Raw genomic sequence first — 23,679 nt, 5'->3', positions numbered from 1 at the left:
TGTCACATGAGACCAAGCACCTACAGGTGGGTGGTAGGGCAGAGGGTGCCCGAGCACCTGCCCCTTTGCCTCTTGATGCCCTTTTTTTTAATTTATTTTATTTTTTTTATTATTTGTTGTTGTTTTTTGCATGAATGGGCAGTTGTCATTAGAAACAGCTGTATTATACTGTATATCAACTAAAAGAGGTGTCCCCATCCCTACAGACCCCTGTTTTAGTCGGATGGTTGGGGGGGACTGATGGGGGAATGTTTCTCCCAGAGAGACACTCAAAGGCAGAGCAGAGCCTTTTCTTCTATTTATCACCAAAATCCCAATATCAATTGTCAACTTTGGATAAAATAGAATAATATAGCTTACAGAATTATTAATCTATTCCTCCAGTATCAGAGGTTCGCCGTTGGCCTGGCTTTGTGTGTTTAACCAGGCAAATCGCCTCCTCTCTCATTCCTCAGGTGCGCGTCATGTTTGAGGTGCAGGACCTGAAGTATGCCACACTGGCCACGGTGTCTCGCTGCGGCATGGTGTGGTTCAGCGAGGACGTCCTCAGCTCCGACATGGTCTTCAACAACTTCCTAGCTCGCCTCCGCAGCATTCCACTGGACGAGGGAGAGGACGAGGCTCAGCGCATGAGGAAGGGCATGGAGGATGAGGAGGAAACTTCATCACCCATGCTGCAGGTGGGTTTTTGCTCTAGGCTCTGAGGTTCATTCACTCCCCACAGTCCCACAAACTTGTTTAATTAATTTAAGTTCGAAACCGAACCTTTGTTTGTTTTAAAACCTTGTTTCAAAAGCGGCCGGAATCCAGAACCAGAAGCTGCTGTGGGACACAGAACCACTTTCTCTGCTGTCCCATCTCTCTGTTAGATCCAGCGTGATACTGCAGCCGTCCTACAGCCCTACTTCACCTCCACCGGGATGGTGATCAAAGCTCTGGAGCATGCCTCCAAGATGGAGCACATCATGGACTTCACCCGGCTGCGCTGCATGGGCTCCCTGTTCTCCATGCTGCACCAGGCCTGCAGGAACGTGGCGCTCTACAACAACAACCACCCAGACTTCCCCATGCCCATTGATCAGCTTGAGAGATACATGCAGGTGAGCTTTCCATTTTACTGTTATAGTTCTATTTTTACTTTCAAAAGTAGATCCACCCAATTGCGTCCAGAGAAATTTTGGTCTGTGCCCCTTGGAAATTTAAAATTAACTGAGAGATTCAAGACTAATTCGCATTTGGGAATTGGTCTGGCAATGCCAGGAAACCCCCACTTTTATTTAATAATAATGACTTTGTAATAATGAGTTACTTGCTCTAATCACCAAGATGTTTCTGTTGGGGAAAAAAACGTAGTGCCAGCATAATGAACTTTAAATATATTGTTTCTCACCTCATTTGTGCTATACTTGGGCTTAAATCAGCAATTGGCGGTATTTATTTTTTATCCACCGGGAAAAATCGGAGCATTGGTGTAAGTGCAGTTTACCGTGTCGCCGAATTTTGCAAGATCGCCCAAACCTACTTTGTGCTTTTGCCTTGACGCAGAGGTATCTGATCTACGCCGTGCTATGGTCCTTCTCTGGTGATGGACGGCTGAAGATCAGGGGGGAACTTGGGGAGTACATCAGGCGCATCACCACGGTGCCTCTCCCCTCCGCTCCAAACGTCCCCATCATCGACTACGAGGTACAGTGGTTGACAGGGGAAGGCACATTGACGTCCTGAACTTGAATTTATACAGATCAATAAATAATGATTTACAACCAAAATGCCTCCAATCTTTATTTATTTTTGGTTCTCGATCCCCCATAACGAATATGTCCTTTCTTTGCAGGTGTGCATCTCTGGTGACTGGCAGTCATGGCAGGGCAAGGTTCCCCAGATCGAAGTGGAGACTCACAAGGTGGCATCCCCAGACGTGGTGGTTCCTACACTGGACACAGTTCGCCACGAGGCCTTGCTCTACACCTGGCTGGCTGAGCACAAGCCCCTGGTGCTGTGCGGACCCCCAGGCTCCGGAAAAACCATGACCCTGTTCAGCGCCCTCAGGGCCCTCCCTGACATGGAGGTAGGAGGAGCTGGATGGTTTGCATCAGATACCAGTTAGATAGATCAGCTAGATTTTATCCAAAGGCAATCATTGTGTGAAATTTGGGACGTGTGTCTCGCTTAATTGTCTCGTTTCCCTTATTCATTTCCTGTCAGGTTGTGGGTCTGAACTTCTCCAGTGCCACCACCCCAGAGCTGCTGCTGAAGACCTTCGACCACTACTGCGAGTACCGTCGCACACCCAACGGGGTGGTGCTCGCCCCTGTGCAGCTGGGCAAGTGGCTGGTGCTGTTCTGCGACGAGATCAACCTGCCGGACATGGACAAGTACGGCACGCAGAGGGTCATCTCCTTCCTCAGACAGGTGATGTTTTGCCTTCACTCACAGGCGGCAGGTTTCTAATCAGAACGGATATCTCTCTCCTGGACTATTAAAGGTGACCTCTCGTGTTCTCTCTGCAGATGGTGGAGCACGGAGGGTTCTACCGCACCTCGGACCAGACCTGGGTCAAACTGGAAAGGATCCAGTTTGTAGGGGCCTGTAATCCTCCTACCGACCCTGGCAGAAAGCCTTTGACACACAGGTATAAGAAAAAAACCGAGCTAATTCTGGATGTGCAAAAAGCAACTTTTTGCTTGAAGTCGCAATAATGTATTAAATTCAGTTTTACAAATGTCAGGCCAAGTCTTCAAGTGTAAATGGTCTCAAATTAGATTTTGTGAGGTCTTCATTTTGTCTAATTATATTGAGCAATCCTGTTGAGAAAATAACCTATGCTAGATTTACCAAATTCACTTTTATACTTATTTGTAGAGAGAAATCCAAGTTAAGAATAACAGATAAGATAAAGTTGCTTTAGATGGGTGTTTTGTCTAAAAATCTGTCTTGAAAGTATTACTTTTAATTGGGATACCTGCAGTACACCCTGTAATTCAAAATGAACTGGCACCGCCCTCTGGTGCACCACTCGTACTTGATCTCGGTTAAATCAATGTCATCAGTGCTTACCCCTGAGCTTTGACCGTTTCGTGTCATGCTACTCTGCCCCCACCAGGTTCCTGCGTCACGTTCCTGTTGTGTACGTGGACTATCCAGGCCCAGCATCTCTCACCCAGATCTATGGAACATTCAACCGGGCCATGCTGCGTCTCATCCCCTCGCTACGCACCTTCGCTGAGCCGCTGACTGCAGCCATGGTCGAGTTCTACACCATGTCTCAAGTAAGAACCCTCCCTCTGCAAATTAGGCGATTCTGGAAAATATTTCGTTAGAAAGGATTGTGCCGCCTTTCAACAACGGGTACATTCTGCCAGAACAGATTTTGTTCGTCACATCTCATGCCTTTTTTTTTTTTTATTTTATTTTAGGAGCGTTTCACCCAGGACACCCAGCCACACTACATCTACTCCCCCAGAGAAATGACCCGTTGGGTCAGGGGTATCTTCGAGGCCTTGCGACCCCTGGAGACACTCCCTGTGGAGGGCCTGATCCGTGTCTGGGCCCATGAAGCTCTGCGCCTCTTCCAGGACAGGTAGGTGGGAAGGTTGGAAGTGTCCGATTGAGACGAGCGACTTCCACCATTCCAAGATGGAGTGGCGAAGTGGGGGGATGGCAAGGTTGAAAGGTTTCAGGCTTTATCGATGGACGTTAAACTCTCCGGGTTTAATCATCAGTACAAAACAATAAGCGACATTGAAAGAATCCTGGTTGGTTGATGGGGGGGAAAAGTCAAAGGTTCATGATTGTTTTCGGAATTCTTTCACCACAACAAAGTATTTGGAAAACGATCTGGTCGTTGACAAACAGCTGTTGCCGTCTCACAGGCTGGTGGAGGATGAAGAGAGGCGCTGGACCGATGAGAACATCAACACGGTGGCTCTCAAGCACTTCCCCAACATCGACAAGGAGAAGGCTCTGAACAGACCCATCCTATACAGCAACTGGCTGTCCAAGGTATACTGGGATTGCAAATACAGGTTATCAAATTCAAATGTAAAAGCAGGCTGTTTTGTTTTTTTTGTGTGTGTGTGTATAACGTAGATTTTATTTGTAGTTTTGCTTATATTGAATCAGGGTAGCCTGTTTGTACCAAGTGTTCCGACCTACCTGCAGGACTACATCCCAGTGGAGCAGGAGGAGCTGAGGGACTATGTGAAGGCCCGTCTGAAGGTCTTCTATGAAGAGGAGCTCGACGTTCCACTGGTGCTCTTCAACGAGGTTCTGGACCACGTCCTCAGGATCGACCGGTGAGTTACAACTTCTTAATCAAAATGTTTTATTTATTTTTTTTGTTGACACGGTGTTTAAGAGTTTTGGTTCTCTTGGGCTAAATCCTCTTTTCCTCTACCCTGCAGAATCTTCCGTCAGCCACAGGGCCATCTCCTGCTAATTGGTGTGAGCGGAGCCGGGAAGACCACCCTGTCTCGCTTCGTCGCCTGGATGAACGGACTGAGTGTCTACCAGATCAAGGTTGCTGCAGTTGACCCAAATGTGAATCCCAAACTCTTTCGGTATAATCGCCTGTTGGGTGCTGAACCTTTTTTTGCGTGACAGGTGCACAGGAAGTACACAGGAGAGGACTTTGACGAGGACTTGCGTACCGTGCTGCGTCGGTCCGGCTGTAAGAACGAGAAGATCGCCTTCATCATGGACGAGTCGAATGTGTTGGACTCAGGGTTCCTGGAGAGAATGAACACTCTGCTGGCCAACGGCGAGGTAATAATGGCTGTCAGCCTCCACTTTTTACACAGACTATCTTATGGTTTTCTACTTTAATGTGCTTTTAAAAAAAAAAAAAAAAAAAAGTTTTATTTATTTATTTTTTTCTTTCCTCCCTCCTCCTCAGGTTCCTGGTTTGTTTGAGGGAGATGAGTATGCCACACTGATGACCCAGTGCAAGGAGGGGGCCCAGAAGGAGGGCCTGATGCTGGACACACATGAGGAGCTGTACAAGTGGTTCACCAGCCAGGTCATCAGGAACCTCCACGTGGTCTTCACCATGAACCCCTCGTCGGAGGGGCTGAAGGACCGAGCAGCCACGTCACCTGCTCTCTTCAACAGGTAGGAAGACCGGCCACCAATCTGCACCCTCTATGGATCATATAGTCACTATTGTGAAATATTAGTTGACGATTTATTGTCATACATATGTACATATAACTGCAATGAACAGTGTAATTTAGTCTGCCTGTTGCAGAAGAGCCATTTATTGGCATTGAAAATTGGGTTGGCAGTTAATTTTCCGCAACCCATCTGATAGAGATGCAACCAATGCACATTTCGTTTTTTTACAACATTTCTAACAGTGGTTTAAAATTCCCCTTAAATGTCATTCTGGAATCCAATGAGAAGTAAACCCTTCATACTTCCTCTTCTTCCTGCGCCAGGTGTGTGCTGAACTGGTTCGGAGACTGGTCCACAGAGGCCCTGTACCAGGTGGGCAAGGAGTTCACCTGCAAGATGGACCTGGAGAAGCCCAACTACAAGGTGCCGGACTACATGCCCATCATCTACGACAAAATGCCACAGCCGCCCACTCACCGCGAGGCCATCGTCAACGGCTGCGTGTTTGTGCACCAGACACTGCACCAGGTAGGGCTGACACCGACCAGACTATCGTTTAGTACAGGGTCTCTTAAGGCCACACACTGAATTTAAGACATTTTAAGGGCCTGCAAAGTCATTAAATAGTCTCAGATTTCCATCTTGTATTTATACCTTGAAATGAAAGTCATTTTGCTTCCAACGAATCCCTTCAGGCGAACAACCGTTTGGCCAAGCGGGGAGGTCGCACCATGGCCATCACTCCTCGCCACTACCTGGACTTCATCAACCACTACGCCGACCTGTTTAACGAGAAGCGCAGCGAGCTAGAGGAGCAGCAGATGCACCTCAACGTGGGTCTCCGCAAGATCAAGGAGACCGTCGACCAGGTAAACGGGATCTCCTTGTGAAGGGCTGGTCTCAGGTTTTTGGACATATTAACTTCAGTATAGCTGCCAGCATGCCCTGTGCCCACACTCTGTCATTCCACCTTCTCGTTTTTCCCTCCACTTAGGTGGAGGAGTTGCGTCGTGACCTCAGGATCAAGAGCCAGGAGCTTGAGGTGAAGAATGCTGCTGCTAATGACAAGCTGAAGAAGATGGTCATAGGCCAGCAGGAGGCAGAGAAGAAAAAGGTAAAATCTCTTAAAAAGATGGAAGAGATGATTTAAAAAAACATATATTTTTGTCTCTGGTTCTTTCTTTTTTCCTCATTGTCACTGTCAAACCTCATTTAAGGCGGCATTACAGTAAATATATGCATTTTTCTGAACTTCATGGACAGTTCTAATTCACGCCTCTTGGTTATTGATGGTTATGGTTTAAAATACTGTGATATTTAATTTTTATTTTTCAGTATCACCCTGGTCCCACCATAGGCCAGTGAAAATGCAGCTGAATCTAATGTCGATCTTCCTTGTGTATTTACTTTACGATGATGCAAGATTTTCATTCAACAGTGATCTTTTCTGTGGTGAATTCAGGTGATGAGTCAGGAGATCCAGGAATCCGTGTACAAGCAGCAGGAGGTGATAAAGGACAAGCAGCTGAGTGTCAAAGTGGACTTGGACCAGGTGGAGCCAGCTGTCCATGAAGCTCAAAACGGTACTTTCTTTATTTATTTTACCTAGATGAGCCACAGTGTCTGGTGTACTGTAGGGCTGGGCGATGAATTACTATTATATTGTGATAAGAGACTAGTTATCATCTGGGACTTTGGTTACTGTAACGCACTGTAGTTAAATTGAAAGTTGTCTTTAAGGCAAAAGATTCTGAATTTCATCGACTGTTCTAGCTGATCTAATCAATGTCCCTACTATTGCCTCGTTATAATATGCACATTACTAATAATTCTCAAATATTTATATATATTGCGTGTAAATATCTTGCAAAAAGTGGAAATGCAAATGACTCATCCCCAAAATCATCAAATTATTGATATCAAGGCATTTGTCCCAAAAAAAAGTGTGAAATCACCCAGCCCTAAAAATCTAGTAAAAATGTATATTTTTCTATTAGAGTTTTTGTTTTTGTTATGCTAGAAAAAACAACACTTATAGTTCACAGTATTCAGCAGCCCTGTTGAGTGGAAATGCTGTATACGTGAGTCCTTCCAGCCTGTCAAAGTTATTCCTTTAAGACCTTGCAATGTGTATTCAAGGTCACGACTCAATCTCCGCTCGTTATTTATTTCAAAGGTCCCATATTATACTGTTTTTCAACAAGTTAATATAGGTTTCTGAGGTCCCCAAAACATGTCTTAAGTTTTTTTGATGAAAATACCACTCAAATTATGCATTCTAGACAATGAGTTGTTGCTTCCCACGCTCTCTATATCAACCAGTTATGCACAGGGCTTTTTTCGTTTTATTCAATTACTAAACCGAGGAAATGAATACATCTACAATAAAAACACACTGTTTTTATTGGTTTTGTTTGGAGAAACGCAAGGCAGAGCAAAGTTGAAAAACTAAGGTTAAAAATCTGGGAAAATATTTAAACGGGAGGACAGTGGGAGAGTGGTCAAATACGGGAGGGTTGACAGGTATGCCTTAAAAGCGGCAAAAAGAAACACAGCACAGTTATTTAAAAAAAAAAAAAAAAGTACATCTCCCTCGTCTGCAGCTTTGTCATGAACAGTTGGTATTGATTCCTCTTTCTTTTAGAAGAGTTGTGCTGGTCTGGGGAGCCAAAAACAGAGCAGTTACCATGCTTGGCTCTGAGCTTCAACATAATGCTAGCTTGTCCGGCACGTGCGAGAAAAAAATGGCACAACTCTGCAAAGCTATTTCTCAAGCCGTGGGTGGAGATACTCGGATGGGGGGGGGGCAGTCTTATTCTAATGAACCCCAATCCGAACGGCTTGTTGAATCGCATGTTTTCGGAAATAGAGAGTCCACAAAAAACTAACTGGGTTGTCTAATTCAGAGTGTGTGTGTTAGTAGGCCCATCAGAGACCCAAATGTATGTACATAATCACTGAAAAGTGAGTTTTTAATAATACGTCCCCTTTCACGTATGCAATCTTTCTCTTGTACTCACACTCATCCTCTGCTCACCACCGCCCCCTCCCCCCTTCATTCTGTTACGCTGCAACCATGTTCGCTCGGTGTTGATAGCCGTTAAGTCCATTAAGAAGCAGCACCTGGTGGAGGTGCGTTCCATGGCCAACCCCCCCGGGGCCGTCAAGCTGGCCCTGGAGTCGATCTGTCTGCTGCTGGGAGAGAGCACCACGGACTGGAAGCAGATCCGCTCCATCATCATGAGGGAGAACTTCATCCCCACCATCGTCAACTTCTCCGCCGATGAGATCAGGTGAAAGGAGTGCAAGATGTGAATGCACGTGACTAAAATGTGTTCTCCCCCACCCCCACCCCTCCTTGCTCTCTTTCTCTCTGTGAAAATCTGCCTTTCCTCTTCTTTATTCCCCTGGTTATACCTGACCATCGCCACCCACCATTATGCCTTCATACCTCCCTTCCCCCCTGCCCAGCGGTGAGCTCTATAAAGCGGCAGCACCTAGTAGAAGTGCGGGTCATGACCAACCCCCCGGGGGCCGTCAAGCTGGCCCTGGAGTCTATCTGCCTGTTGCTGGGCGAGGAGACCAGTGACTGGAAAAAGATCAGACAAGTTATTATCAGAGACAATTTCATCAGCAGCATTGTGAACTTTTCCTCAGAGGAGATGAGGTACCGTCTTCAAAACACGTAGAGTCTCCTCTCGCTTAATCGGATGGAGGCGCAATCAAATTTTCTTTGATCATTGTGTTCAATCGATAAAGCTCCCGTGATTATAATTTTGATTTTTGCATTTTATGATGTACAAAAAATGATTTCCATCTTATGTTTTTGTATTTGGAGAATCAAAAACAAATGTGCTGATCATAACTTGTCGTCGAGTCCTTGTCCTTGAGTTCAATAACCTCGTTCAGACAAGCAACTGGACATTGATTAATTGTGCTTTTTATCTTTTTTTTTTAAATTTACAATTTATAAAATGTAGATAATACTGTATATCCTTCCTATCACCAGAATTTAAAAAACATTTCTCCCCAACATCCTTTGATTATCATTTTCCCCACCCTAAATCATTCTACAAAAAAAACAAAATATTGTTCCTGACTTTCTAAATCAATTTCTTCTTTCTCCAGTGACTCCATCCGTGAAAAGATGAAGAAAAACTACTGCTCCAACCCCAGCTACAACTATGAGCAGGTCAACAGGGCTTCTCTAGCCTGCGGACCCATGGTTAAATGGGCCATCGCTCAGGTGAGGAAGCCTGCAGTGTTCTGGAAGTATCAGTTATTCCAGACTGGGGTGTGCAGTCTAATAATTTGATTAAAATTTAAATCAATAATAATATGCTTATTAATAATTAGGCTGCCAATAATTTCAATAATTTATTATTTGTGCCATGTTGTACTCTTAACTCTATTCAGGTATTGTGTCAAGTTCATTATACTTAAAAATTATAAATTCATACAGTGCAGGATAAAACTACTATGCTATTAATGTAATTAGATATCTAGATTAATTATATAGATCAATGTTTCTACTCGCTCCCCCTTCTCCCGCAGCTGAACTATGCCGACATGCTGAAGCGCGTGGAGCCTCTACGTAACGAGCTGCAGAAGCTCGAGGACGATGCCACGGACAACACCACCAAGGCGGAGGAGGTGGAGCAGATGATCAGGGACCTGGAGGCCAGCATCGCCCGCTACAAGGAGGAGTACGCCGTGCTGATCTCCGAGGCCCAGGCCATCAAGGCTGACCTGGCTGCAGTGGAGGCCAAGGTAGAAAAAAATAAATAAAAATAGTCCCATCAGTTCAGCACCTCTGCCCGCTCGGTCTCTGACCCGCCCCACCGCGGCGTCCTTGTGTTTGACCTCTGTCGCTCGGCCCCCCGTTTCCAGGTGAACCGCAGCACAGCCCTGCTCAAGAGCTTGTCCGCCGAGAGCGAGCGCTGGGAGCAGACCAGCGAGACGTTCAAGAACCAGATGTCCACCATCGCTGGAGACTGCCTGCTCTCCGCGGCCTTCATCGCCTACGCCGGGTACTTTGAGCAGCAGATGAGGCAGAACCTGTTCACCACCTGGTCGCACCACCTGCAGCAGGCCAACATTCAGGTACCTGGACCTCTTTCAGAGGAGTCTCCCCTCTTAAATTTACCACTTGAATTTGAATCTGAATATAAGTACCACAGTGAAGATAAGACCCTGCGTATTTATTGTTTTTGCCCAAGGAAGTCTTTTAAATTTCCCCAGAATAGGAGGTGGCCACAACTATAAGGACATTTCATGTATTATGTTTGAAAAGACTATTAATATTGATGCACAGCAGAGCCCAACGCCAGTTGATGAGAACTTCTAGCTTGCATACCTTGCACAGTAATCCCTTCTTAACACACAACCTTTAATTCATCCCTCAGTTCCGTACAGACATTGCCAGAACCGAGTACCTGTCCAACGCAGACGAGCGGCTCCGCTGGCAGGCGAGCTCCCTCCCAGCTGACGACCTGTGCACTGAGAATGCCATCATGCTCAAGAGGTTCAACAGGTGTGTTCACCTCAGCGCAGAACACCACGATACGTGCTGCAGAATGTTACGTGGTTCTGTTTTATCAGAGATGTCGAGTTATACTTCTTCCCTGCGCATCCACAGGTACCCACTGATCATCGATCCGTCGGGCCAGGCCACGGAGTTCATCATGAACGAGTTCAAGGACCGCAAGATCACCCGAACCAGCTTCCTGGACGACGCCTTCAGGAAGAATCTGGAGAGCGCCCTGCGCTTCGGAAACCCACTGCTGGTCCAGGTGAGATTGAATGTGAATCCTGAGGTGGATGGAGGATGTATTTATTTATCCTCTGTTCGTTATTCACTCCATCTCGCGTTTGTGTGTCTCCCCTCCTTTTAGGACGTGGAGAGCTACGACCCCATCCTGAACCCCGTGCTGAACAGAGAAGTGCGCAGGACCGGGGGACGAGTTCTCATCACCCTGGGCGACCAGGACATTGACCTGTCGCCTTCGTTCGTCATCTTCCTTTCCACACGAGACCCCACGGTGAGAAAGCCGCTTGAGAGGTTGACTACAATACAAGGGGCTGCGTTATTGTTGACTGTCGTAATGTGTGCCACCAATAAATATATAAATGTACGGTAAATAAAGAAATTGGGGGGGAAACAAATTGCAACTCAACCGACATGTTGATTGGTTCTTCTCCAACCAGGTTGAGTTCCCACCAGACCTGTGCTCTCGTGTGACATTTGTCAACTTTACGGTGACACGCAGCAGTCTGCAGAGCCAGTGTCTCTACAAGGTCCTCAAGGCCGAGAGGCCCGACGTGGACGAGAAGCGTTCCGACCTCCTCAAACTGCAGGGTGAGACGACTGGCCAACACGAGCATCTACAGTATTCGACTGCTAATACAAATGTCCGGCTTTGTGACGTGAGACACACTAAATAACATCTTTTTGTCCTTTAAAAAAAAATTAAAATAAAGGTGAATTCCAGCTTCGTCTACGCCAGCTTGAAAAGTCTCTGCTCCAGGCCCTCAACGAGGTCAAGGGTCGTATCCTCGACGACGACACCATCATCACTACGCTGGAGAACCTGAAGAAGGAGGCGGCCGAGGTGACCAGGAAGGTGGAGGAGACGGACATTGTCATGGCCGAGGTGGAGGCCGTGTCCCAGCAGTACCTTTCCCTCTCCTCCGCCTGCAGCAGCATCTACTTCACCATGGAGGCTCTCAACCAGGTCTGGACGTGCAGGATCATTTTTAATATAATTAATAGAAATGTGCACGCACACCTTTGGGCATGCCAAACTTAACGTGGTGTTCCCAGGATTATGTCAGGAAACAGTTGTAAACCAGTGAAACATAACATCGTTGTTGTGTCTCCAGATGCACTTCCTGTACCAGTACTCTCTTCACTTCTTCCTGGACACTTACCACACAGTCCTCTACGAGAACGCCAACCTCAAGGGAATCAGCGACCACATCCAGAGGCTGTCCGTCATCACCAAGGATCTCTTCCAAGTATGCTCATGCCCTCTCAAAAGAAAATAGTGGTTTTATTATTAATAATTTTGGAGGTACGTTTTTAAATATTAGAAATGAACCTTTTTATTTCCTTGTTTGTACGTAGGTGGCATTCAACAGAGTGGCCAGAGGAATGCTGCACCAGGACCACATCACCTTTTCCATGCTGCTGGCGAGGATCAACCTGAAGGGCATCACCACGTAAGAAACAAGTGTAGTCACACACACACACAGTCACTTACATAAAAGTAGTTAATTACAAAATATGAGGGTTTCCCAATGCATTAGGGTTTATTAGGGTGGGTTAGGGTGCATCATAATTATTATTATTTTTATTTTTTTATCGTTCAGATTATTTATGTAATGATCACTTATTCTTTCGCCGTGTCATTATGGAATTGTGTTCAAAGTTGCCGTAATGTCCGATCCACAGCGAGCCCTCATACGATACAGAGTTCCAGCACTTCCTGCGCGGTAAGGAGATCGTGCTGACCGCCATCTCCATGCCAAAGGTGGATGGTCTGACGACCGAGCAGACCGAGGCCATGGTGCGCCTCAGCCACCTGCCGGTCTTCAAGGACCTGGTGGCCAAAGTCCAGGCTGACGAGGTGAGCGCCAACAGATACCGTCTGAACATCCTGATTATAATCTGCCGCCACAACATGTCTAAAGTGGCCGAATAGGGACATGGGTGTGGAAACTGTTTCAACCTATTTTTTTTGTATTGATGAGCGTCTTAAAATGTGGGCTACAACCATTATTCTCATTATCTTTCAATTGACTTGTGACCGCAGCAATACTTCATGTGGCTGGAGAGCAACACCCCAGAGTTATCGGTCCCTTACCTGTGGGCCGAGGAGAAGCAGTCCAGTGAGTATTCGGAAAATAAATACAGACATTTCACCATTTGAACCCTCTACCGTTGAACTATTTTCCCACTAAATGTGTCATTATCTGTCGCCAGCTCCCATCGGCCAGGCACTGCACCAGCTGCTGCTGATCCAGGCCTTCCGCCCCGACCGCCTCCTGGCCATGTCGCACATCTTTGTGTGCAAGGTGCTGGGAGAGAGCTTCATGAACATCATCGAGCAGCCGCTCGACCTGGGTAACATTGTGGACAGCGAGGTACGCCTTCTTAATCCATCCCCTTTTTTTCAGGCTTGAAACCGCGGCCAGCTTCATCCTCCACTCACACCGTCCTCTGTTCTGTGCAGGTGAAGCCCAGCACCCCCGTGCTGATGTGTTCCGTGCCTGGCTATGACGCCAGCGGCCTGGTCAGGGATCTGGCTACCGAGCAGAACAAGCACATCACCTCCATCTCCATCGGTGAGTGTGTGAGTGAGTGTGAGTGAGTGTGAGTGAGTGTGAGTGAGTGTGAGTGAGTGTGAGTGAGTGTGAGTGAGTGTGAGTGAGTGAGTGTGAGTGAGTGTGAGTGAGTGAGTGTGAGTGAGTGAGTGTGAGTGAGTGAGTGTGAGTGAGTGTGAGTGAGTGAGTGAGTGAGTATGTGTGAGTGAGTATGTGTGAGTGAGTATGTGTGAGTGAGTATGTGTGAGTGTGAGTGTGTGTGTGTGAGTGTGTGTGAGTGTGAGTGAGTGTGAGTGAGAGTGTGAGTGAGTGTGAGTGAGTGTGAGTGAGTGTGAGTGAGTGTGAGTGAGTGTGAGTGAGTGTGAGTGAGTGTGAGTGAGTGTGAGTGAGTGTGAGTGTGTGTCTCTCTCACATTGAGGATGGATATCTCCATGCGATCACAGGTTCCGCTGAGGGCTTCAACAAGGCCGACAGAGACATCAACACGGCGGTCAAGTCCGGCAGGTGGGTTCATGGGATGTCGTGCGCCCTCTGCACTTCGCATCAAGTACGGTTCCGCACTGACAGCAAGAACTGCCGTCTCTGTTCAGGTGGGTGATGTTGGAGAACGTCCACCTGGCCCCCGGCTGGCTGATGCAGCTGGAGAAGAAGCTCCACTCCATGCACCCGCACGCCAGCTTCAGGCTGTTCCTAACCATGGAGATCAATCCCAAGGTCAAACCACGTCATTTGTAACATTACACCACACTGCTGTGATTGAGCGTCAAGACGATGCTCCAAAGCTTCTTCGGTTGCCCAGAACTTTGGACGTGATGTGTTTCCCGTTAGGTGCCGGTGAACCTGCTGCGCGCCGGTCGCATCTTCGTGTTCGAGCCCCCTCCGGGCGTGAAGGCCAACATGCTCAGGACCTTCAGCAGCATCCCCGTGAGCCGCATGTGCAAGGTGACGTTTAACCTCTGACTCTCCATGCACGTCAGCGTTCAGTCTGTCGCATTGGTTGTGTTTTTTTTTTTGTTCTTTTTTGTCTTGTTTTTTCAATCTGACGTCCTCTCCTCGCAGTCGCCCAACGAGCGTGCACGTCTCTACTTCCTGCTGGCCTGGTTCCACGCCGTCATCCAGGAGCGTCTGCGCTACGCCCCGCTGGGCTGGTCCAAAAAGTACGAGTTTGGAGAGTCGGACCTGCGTTCGGCCTGCGACACAGTCGACACCTGGCTGGACGACACTGCCAAGGTCAGAGAGAAACCTCCCCCCTGGTGTTGGCTCAAAACTGACCTGGCCTAGAATTAGTTTTCTTTTTTTTTTTTTCTATACATTTGTACATATTTAATTCATGATAAACAGTGAGTTCATACCACCAAAGCTTAATTAAGAAATTCCTGGAGTCCTACAGTATATTCAAATATTTTTAAGAGGGAAAAAAAGCAATTGTCTTGGTTTTCGTATTATATTATTATTATTATTGGGAGTATTTATTTACTCTTATTTTATCATTTTCCACACAGGGTCGTCAGAACATCTCCCCAGACAAGATCCCCTGGGCGGCCCTGAAGACCTTGATGGCTCTGTCCATCTACGGCGGCCGCATTGACAACGAGTTCGACCAGCGGCTCCTCAACACCTTCCTGGAGCGCATCTTCACCACTGGCAGCTTTGACAGCGAGTTCAAACTGGCTCTGAAGGTGGACGGCCACAAGGACATCAAGATGCCCGACGGCATCCGGTCAGTGGCTGCTTCGATCGGACCGGCGTGAAGTTTCTCTCGGGCAGTTGATGGATTTTGAACATTAGAGGGAGGTTTTTTCCCTCATGTCATTTTTCTCCTGTTTTTTTTTCTTTTACCGTCTTTTCCAGCCGCGAGGAGTTCATGCACTGGGTGGAGATGCTCCCCGACACCCAGACGCCGGTGTGGCTGGGGTTGCCTAGCAACGCTGAGAAGGTTTTGCTCACCACTCAAGGTACGCCTCAGCCGGTCACGTTGAACCGCCGGACTCTTCCCGACTTCTGTCCTGGTCTCATGACGGCAGTGTTACCCTCCTTTCTCATCCGCCATTTTTAGAACTGCATTTCAATCTCACTGGTTCTCTTACAGGGGTGGACTTAGACCTCATCCTTGGGCTTGGGGCCATGCATCCGGTCATGAATAACTTCATCCTCGTTTTTTCCAGCCTTAAACCGTTCTTGCTTCAACAGGTGCTCCAGAGTGGATGAGTGGTCCCAGCTCTTACTATATTTTATTTAGATTCTACTTTGGGCAGGGTACTATGCATTTGAGGTGTCCCCCCCCCCAAAGATAAATATGACATCATTTCATCATTTAATCCACACTTTGAGCTTTTCCTCCACCGGTGTCATGAAGTCGGGTGGTTGGTGATTAAATCTTCAAGCCTCGGGTGTTTTGAGGTGTTCCGCTCCGCTCGGGGTTGGTGTCTCCTCACCCTCCAGCAGCTGTATTTCACGTCCATCATGTCACCTTACTCCATTAAACTACATGTTACTCCGCTCACGCCCGCGACCCCGTTGGTGCTCCAATCCCACCACCACCACCCCCACCCCCGTCCCAAAGCTCCATCCATTTTAGCGTTCACTGTCCCACAGTCAGTCCTATTCCCAGTTGTAAGACTTCCAAATCCCCCACCTCCATCAGTTCAGTTCCGTTCCACTCCTCCATCCCAACCTGTTTTCCCATCCTATGTTTTTCAGTTCATTCAAAAGCTGCATGTTCCCCATTGTACAAACGTTGATTGGTGTGTGTGTTTGTCTTGTGCCTGAAGCCATGCCCTCCTCTGGTCCTCTTGAAGCTGTTTCTGATGCTGTCGTACGTCGGGCACAAATCCTTGTTTTTTTCCTCTAACACTCTTCGTTAACACAGCCTCGCGATGGTACTGTTTTTTGTGCCACAATTTAATTTCTTCTCCCCCCCCCCCCTACCTTCCACCACGGTCTGGTCTCCCTCCCCCCTCCCCCACACCCCCCCCCCCCCCCCCCCCCCAACACCCCCGCTGGCTCCCTCTGCTGGGCTGCGTAGGCATTGACATGATGGGTAAGATGCTGAAAATGCAGATGTTGGAGGATGAGGATGACCTTGCCTACGAGACGGAGACGAAGCAACGCACCGCTACCTCGTCCGACACGCAGCCCGCCTGGATGAGGACACTCCACACCACCGCCTGCAACTGGCTGCAGCTCATCCCCCAGGCGGTCAACCCCCTCAAACGCACCGTGGAGAACATCAAGGTAAAGGTGGCGGAAAGAGGGAAGGCCGGTGAGAGGATCCTACTGTAAGTCAGGGTCTCTGCAGGAAGAAAAAAAAATGATCTCAAATAAGCACGGGCTCACTCGTAAGATCTGTGGGTTCAGAGCTGGGACACGAGGAGTTTCTTAATATGGTCAGAGAGAATTTTACACGTTATCTCTACGCAGACACCATGATATTTATTGAGTCACATCCCCATGTTACAGAATTCCAACTGATTGGTAGACGATCTGTTTAATCGGACCAAATAACGGGTTACATATTATCATCAAATACAAACTAGTATCACAATATAATACTGAATTACAATAACAGACTAGACCAGTGAAAGACTAACCGATGAGCTGTGACGTAGTGGGAGTTTATTCCAACCGCAGTGGTATTCAAACTTTTTTAGCAAATTAGATGATGGGAAGTTAATGTATACGGCTTACTATTCTCCAAACTTTAAATAGGTGTATTTCATCAAATTGAATTAATAATGTCAAATTATTGATTAAAAGTGAAGAGGATATACTTAAATATTTATTGAACTATTTAAATAACTTACATTTTAATTTCCATAGTTTTGAATACCACTTATTAAAAATCCCTGTAAAGCAAAAATAAATGTGTTCTGTTTTTGTCATACCATAGGAAAAATGTGCTCTTAACCACCCAGCCAAATTTGAATGATTAAAAAAAAAAAAAAAAAAACAATAATAATAATAATAATGATAATAAATAAATCGCCTAGTATATAAAATCGTGGGGGTAATGAGACACTGAAACCACGCCCAATCCCGTTAATCGTGTCAAACGTTTACATTGGAGTCAATTCCATGTTTAAATGTTCTGCTGAACCTGGTCCTGTGTCTAGTCGCTCACCTCAAAGCACCTCTGTCTGACTGTGGAACTCCCCACTCTCCGGTGCCCGCTGCTGGCTCCTCCACAAGCCAGGTTGGGGCGGTAATGCTAACATAACCAAACCCCACGTGGTCAAACCAACGGGACGGTTCTTTTTTTTGTTCCGGGCTTATTGGGGCAGATTCATGTTTCTGCTGGTGGGTCCTGTGGCACGGGATCGCACAGCAGAGTGGAGATCCGGGTTGTTAGCTTCCCTTATTTCATCACTGATGCTCCAATTCTGACCTGGCTTTATATGCACCGCGTTCCAAATGATTATGCAAGTGATATTTTTCTCTGATTTTCCTAAATAGTCGATGCAAATGACAGTCGCAGTCACAGATGCAATTTTCAAGTCATCAACCGTTAGGGTATAATTTGAATGTTATTGAACCAACCTCCCAATAACAGGATTTTTTTTAGAAAATAAAAATTAAAAATGCACTGTTCCAAATTATTATGCACAACAGAGTTTCAAAACATTTTATAGGTTGTAAAAAACTGAAAATGGTCATTTGTTGATTTGTTGCAGCATTAGGAGGTCATATTTACTGAAATCAAAAGCTATTTCAATCAAAAGCATCTTAAGAGGCCAAGTTACATGTTTACATTGGACCCTTCTTTGATATCACCTTCACAATTCTTGCATCCAATGAACTTGTGAGTTCTTGGAGAGTTTCTGCTTGAATTTCTTTGCAGGATGTCAGAATAGCCTCCCAGAGCTGCTGTTTTGATGCCAACTGCCTCCACCCTCATAGATCTTTTGCTTGAGGATGCTCCAAAGGTTCTCAATAGGGTCGAGGTCAGGGGAGGATGGGGGCCACACCATGAGTTTCTCTCCTTTTATGCCCGTAGCAGCCAATGACAGAGGTATTCTTTGCAGCATGAGATGGTGCATTGTCATGCATGAAGATGGTTTTGCTACGGAAGGCACGGTTCTTCTTTTTGTACCATGGAAGAAAGTGCTCAGTCACAAACTCTGTATACTTTGTCGAGGTCATCACCTTCAGGGACCCTAAAGGGTCTACCAGCTCTCTCACCACGATTCCGGCCCAAAACATGACTCCGCCACCTCCTTGCTGACGTTGCAGCCTTGTTGGGACATGGTGGCCATCCACCAACCATCCACTACTCCATCCATCTGCACCATCCAGGGTTGAACAGCACTCATCAGTAAACAAGACTGTTTGAAAATGAGTCTTCACGTATTTCGGGGCCCACTGCAACCGTCTCTGCTTGTGAGCATTGGTTTGGGTTGGCCCAATAGGAGGTTTATGCACAACTGCGAGCCTCTGGAGGATCCTCTTGCGGTACTCCAGAGGCACCAGCAGCTTCAAATACCTGTTTGCTGCTTTGTAACGGCATTTTAGCAGCTGCTCTCTTAATCCGATGAATTTGTCTGGCAGAAACCTTCCCCATTCTGCCTTTATCTGCACAAACCCGTCTTTGCTCTGAATCAGCCACAAATCTCTTCACAGTACGATGCCCACACTTAAGTTTTTGTGAAATATCGAATGTTTTCATACCTTGTCCAAGGCATTGGACTATTTGAGGCTTTTCGGCAGCAGGGAGATCCTTTTTCTTTCCCATATTGCTTGGAACCTGTGGCCTGCTGAATAATGTGGAACGTCCTTCTTAAGTAGTTTTCCTTTAATGGGGCTCACCTGGCAAACTAATTATCACAGATGTCTCAGATTGATTTCACTGATCCAAAGAGCCCTGAGACACAACACCATCCATGAGTTTAATTGAAAAGCAAAAAATTAAATGTGTATGACACTTACATCCAATTTGTATAATAATTTGGAATGCGGTGTAGTGTTAGGGGAGGGGCCATGGCAGGTAGCAACATCACACGTCCTTGATTTAGGCCCCGCCCAAACAAGCCGAACCACAAAAATGGTGAGAACGGTTTAAAGCTCCACAAATCAGTACTACATCATTCAGTCTTTTTACATGTTTTCAGCAATGGTTTTCTAAAGCCACTTTCCCACGTGGAATCCGTAACATTACTGGATTAAAAAAATATCCGGCAAAGGTAGTCGGTAGACATTCCCACATTGGCGTCCTTTACAGAAAATTTCCGTCTGGAGTCTCTTCCCACATGATGACTGTTGTAAAATGTAAGAATATGAAGACCTGTCTCCGTAGACTGGACATGTTTCAGTTTTTCGTCTTTGCAGCCGAATGCCACGGTTTGGATCGGACTCGCCATTTTTCCAAATGGTTTTTTTTTTTTTTTTTTGGGGGTGTTTTTTCCCCCGAAAAAAAAAAAAAAAACTTTCGAGATATTTGTACAAATGAAATATTCTGAAAACTCTACCTTTTGTGCTTTATTTGGATTTGTCTCCACCCCAACTGTACAGCAATGTTCATGCTTCCATTCCCACACACTTCCACTCACAGCCGTACCGGCATTTTCCTGGAAATTATATTAGGTCTAGTGGAGAAATTTATGGAAGGACTTTCACGGAACATCAACCCCAGCTCCTTTTCCCACATGACACCAATGCAGAACGTTGCCAGTAGATTTATGGCTTTCAGTGCAAGTGGGAAAGGGGCTTAACATGTGTGATGTGTTTCGAAACAAATCACTGAATTCACTTTACAGGGACTTTTAATGGCTTCTAATCAACTTCTCTTTTATTTTGGCTAATTATTTATCTCCCCCCCCCACACACACACACACACACACACACACACACACACACACACACACACACACACACACACACACACACACACACACACACACACACACACACACACACACACACACACACACACACTATCAACCCCCAGGACCCGCTGTTCCGCTTCTTTGAGCGTGAAGTGAAAATGGGAGGCAAGATGCTGCAGGAGATCCGCCAGGACCTGACGGACGTGGTGCAGGTGTGCGAGGGCAAGAAGAAGCAGACCAACGACCTGCGCACGCTCATCAACGACCTCGTTAAAGGTACAATCTTTTATTGTTTTGGGTCCAAAAAGAGATGAAAATGAAAACATATATGTGTAAACAGAGGTTAACAGGGAGCAGCACTTGTGCAGCATTTGCTCGGATTGGTTAATTTCATGTTATTATCCATGATACATGAAACACCTTATTTTTAATTCTTTCTTGGAAAATGTTCCCGTCTTATTTTCTTTCCCCGTGGTTCCCTCCAGGTATCCTCTCCCGCAGCTGGTGCCGCTACACCGTACCGGCCTCCATGACGGTGATCCAGTGGGTGGCTGATTTCAGCGAGAGGATCAAACAGCTGCAGCAGATCTCCCAGGCATCAGCCACTGGGGGTGCCAAGGAGCTCAAGGTACAGCATAACCTGTTCTGTGTACTACCTCAAAACCCTTCCCTGACCTCTAAGGTGGCCTCTCCCCAAAAAATACCCAGTGGAGAAAAAGGGTCAAAGAACTGAAAGAGCCTTGGTCTTTTTCCTACTCTGAACAATGTTTTTTTCACTTTGTTATTCCTATTGCTCTTCCCCTCCAGAACATCCACGTGTGCCTGGGCAGCCTGTTCGTGCCAGAGGCCTACATCACGGCCACCCGCCAGTACGTGGCTCAGGCAAACAGCTGGTCCCTGGAAGAGCTCTGCCTGGAGGTGAACGTCACCAGCGCCCAGGGAGCCGCTCTGGACGCCTGCAGCTTCGGCATCATAGGTCAGAGCGGACGCCGCTGTAGCGAGGGGGCGAGTGCTGTGGTCACCACAGCAGGGTTGAATAAAAAGGAATGCATTTGAATTTGCTCAACTGGTTCCAGATTCCCATCCATATTGTTTTGTTTTGTTTTTCCCCCAACAGTCATCTTTCTCGAAAATATGCCTTCCTCTGATCGATTGATTTGTTTACTGACAGCAATTAGCTTCGCTTATTTATCAAATTCAATGCAGCTGCACACTTGTTACTTAAACCCTATCTTTGCATTCCTGCTGGGAAAGGCGGACCCCGCCGACCAACAATGGAAACAGCAAATAGAAAACCACATACATACTGGACGGCTGTTTCTGAAAAAGTGCCCTAACCCTAACCCAGCTAAATAAAATATCAAATTTGAGATTTTTGTTTCACAAAATAATCTCAAGGATTACCACTTAAAATTCAGTTTCACTCCATGTCAACCTTTTGTCGCCGTCTCCTCTGTAGGTCTGAAGCTGCAGGGGGCAACTTGTGCCAACAACAAGCTCTCCCTGTCGACCTCCATCTCCACGGAGCTGCCGCTCACTCAGCTCCGCTGGTTCAAGCACTGCCAGACCGAGAAGAGACACACGGTACGGCCACGTTGAGAACATTGACGCCCACAATTCTGCCAAATACCCAATGTGAAAATAATATGACACGTTAGTTACGAACAAAGATATAAATGCATTGACGCCCTTCAGTTTCATCATGAGCGTGTTTTGCCATTTCAATCCAAAGCCAGGTGAAAAATGTTGATTTTTTTTATTTATTTTTTGGTTTGTTTTTTCCCTCCTCCTCCCGACAGGTCACTCTGCCCGTCTACCTGAACTTCACCAGGTCAGACCTCATCTTCACCGTGGACTTCGACATCGCAACCAAGGAAGACCCGCACAACTTCTACGAGCGCGGAGTCGCTGTCCTGTGCACCGAGTAAAGTCTTCATTAAAAAAAAAAAATAATTATACTTATTATACTCCAGTAGGAAACCAAGAAACTGTACACCTTTAATCTACATGCATTCATTCCCGCAGTTTTTGGAAAGTTGTTTTTTTTTAGAGGGTCTGCGCAGTGTTGACGGGTGGTTGGTGAAGGTCGAGGAAAGAAGTGAAAGAAGCAGTTGTTTTTATGAAGGAAGCGGTATGTTTTAATGAAGGAGCAAAGGTGATTGGAATAAAATAAAATGCATCAACAATGAAAATTGTGCTTCTTGTTCTTTGCAGTACATTGGTCACTGGGAATGCATTGTAGCCGCAGAGGGGAAAGTCCTGTATTATATGTATTAAAACAACCTCTTTCTCCTAATATGATTTGCAAGCGCATCCGGACTCCACAGGTCAGGTCCTACCATGGAAGAATGTTTATCCCGCTGCCACCCAGAGCCTTGATCCCCACAAAGAAAGGTTTACTCCAACTCAAAATGAAACAACCTATTAAAAGTTTGTCATGTACTATATTTTAGAAAAAAATACCTTTTTTGTCAAACAAACAGGAAATGGCCTGTTAGGCATCGTAGGATCTGTCTGCTTTGCTGCCATTTGCTCGAACCGTGACCGGCCTGATGGTTTTCGAAGGAAAAGGGGAAAATCTAAAGAATTTGAGATTTGTGTGCGGTCTGTTTGTGCCTGGGCTGGATGGTTTCTGGTTCCTGAGTCAAACCTTTAACGCTGGTTCTCTCTGCGCCGTACCGCTTTGAAACAGTCCCAGTCTCACACATCCAGTGTTTGTTTTCCATCCTCTCTCACCTATTCAGCTGCCTCTGGATAAACTTAAATCTCTGACTCCAGCCGGGGACAGACGCTTACTATGGAGTTAATTGATAAGCTTCACTGTTCAGAATGATGTTCCAGTACTCAACTTTTTTTTTTTTTTTTTGTACTGTACTGGAAGTTTCCAGAAGCTTTTTCTTACAAGAAAATATTCAATGTCCTAGATTGTACTGACAGTTGTATCATGAATTCTAATAACTCAAAATCAGTGTTGCCCTCCTGACAGCAGGGCGGGGGGCTGTCGCAAAGCAGTTGTCATTAAGAATCTCACATCGAGTTGTACTCTGCTCCAATAATCTGGGACTGAGGTGTTGGGTTTGTATGGATACTGTAATGTACCGTCCAATGCACAAGAACTGGAGTCCACTTGCTTGGGCAGAAAAAGTAAATTTTATTTTACATAAATCTTCCACAAAACACCATCTTTTAAGTTCAAGTGTCCCTTAGTCAATCAAAGGTAACCCAATTACTGTTAGAATTGCAACAAAATCAATAATCCCGCACAAAGCAGCCATTCGTGGAAAAGCTGTGGTAGGCAAAGTGTGGTCTGAGAGACACTCCCAGGCATCTGAGGTATCATTTACTCAATCATTTATTACTTGAAGGCAATGAAGAGGTCTAAAGTGCATTGGCAGAAACTGTACAGATAGATGTCCTACCTGAT

The 23,679-nt window shown here is 46.3% G+C and overlaps 1 protein-coding gene across 1 annotated transcript in view; it reads left to right on the top strand.

Moving 5' to 3' along the window:
* dync1h1 (dynein, cytoplasmic 1, heavy chain 1) overlaps positions 1–22,434 on the top strand; it is a gene marked incomplete at its 5' end in the record, with an annotated part of 38,992 nt that extends 16,558 nt beyond the window's left edge. The window contains 44 exons of the mRNA XM_080012230.1: positions 456–680; positions 870–1,100; positions 1,546–1,686; positions 1,835–2,068; positions 2,206–2,412; positions 2,511–2,632; positions 3,104–3,269; positions 3,417–3,580; positions 3,873–4,002; positions 4,162–4,295; positions 4,404–4,518; positions 4,603–4,764; positions 4,895–5,109; positions 5,436–5,640; positions 5,808–5,981; positions 6,107–6,226; positions 6,575–6,695; positions 8,210–8,405; positions 9,241–9,358; positions 9,667–9,882; positions 10,003–10,215; positions 10,518–10,645; positions 10,751–10,904; positions 11,007–11,153; positions 11,320–11,470; positions 11,593–11,846; positions 11,995–12,129; positions 12,239–12,333; positions 12,566–12,740; positions 12,927–13,002; positions 13,097–13,257; positions 13,347–13,458; positions 13,881–13,941; positions 14,028–14,151; positions 14,266–14,379; positions 14,497–14,667; positions 14,940–15,157; positions 15,289–15,392; positions 16,463–16,671; positions 20,378–20,531; positions 20,741–20,883; positions 21,063–21,231; positions 21,715–21,839; positions 22,055–22,434. Of these exons, the coding sequence (XP_079868356.1) occupies positions 456–680; positions 870–1,100; positions 1,546–1,686; positions 1,835–2,068; positions 2,206–2,412; positions 2,511–2,632; positions 3,104–3,269; positions 3,417–3,580; positions 3,873–4,002; positions 4,162–4,295; positions 4,404–4,518; positions 4,603–4,764; positions 4,895–5,109; positions 5,436–5,640; positions 5,808–5,981; positions 6,107–6,226; positions 6,575–6,695; positions 8,210–8,405; positions 9,241–9,358; positions 9,667–9,882; positions 10,003–10,215; positions 10,518–10,645; positions 10,751–10,904; positions 11,007–11,153; positions 11,320–11,470; positions 11,593–11,846; positions 11,995–12,129; positions 12,239–12,333; positions 12,566–12,740; positions 12,927–13,002; positions 13,097–13,257; positions 13,347–13,458; positions 13,881–13,941; positions 14,028–14,151; positions 14,266–14,379; positions 14,497–14,667; positions 14,940–15,157; positions 15,289–15,392; positions 16,463–16,671; positions 20,378–20,531; positions 20,741–20,883; positions 21,063–21,231; positions 21,715–21,839; positions 22,055–22,183 (6,918 nt within the window). The 3' untranslated portion in view covers positions 22,184–22,434. The remainder of the gene's footprint in view (positions 1–455; positions 681–869; positions 1,101–1,545; positions 1,687–1,834; positions 2,069–2,205; positions 2,413–2,510; positions 2,633–3,103; positions 3,270–3,416; positions 3,581–3,872; positions 4,003–4,161; positions 4,296–4,403; positions 4,519–4,602; positions 4,765–4,894; positions 5,110–5,435; positions 5,641–5,807; positions 5,982–6,106; positions 6,227–6,574; positions 6,696–8,209; positions 8,406–9,240; positions 9,359–9,666; positions 9,883–10,002; positions 10,216–10,517; positions 10,646–10,750; positions 10,905–11,006; positions 11,154–11,319; positions 11,471–11,592; positions 11,847–11,994; positions 12,130–12,238; positions 12,334–12,565; positions 12,741–12,926; positions 13,003–13,096; positions 13,258–13,346; positions 13,459–13,880; positions 13,942–14,027; positions 14,152–14,265; positions 14,380–14,496; positions 14,668–14,939; positions 15,158–15,288; positions 15,393–16,462; positions 16,672–20,377; positions 20,532–20,740; positions 20,884–21,062; positions 21,232–21,714; positions 21,840–22,054) is intronic.
* Between the last annotated feature and the right edge of the window lie 1,245 nt (positions 22,435–23,679).

Source organism: Zeus faber, assembly GCF_960531495.2.
Source record: "Zeus faber genome assembly, chromosome: 13".
Classification (NCBI taxonomy): domain Eukaryota; kingdom Metazoa; phylum Chordata; class Actinopteri; order Zeiformes; family Zeidae; genus Zeus; species Zeus faber.
This window is presented reverse-complemented; position numbering and strand designations above follow the sequence as displayed.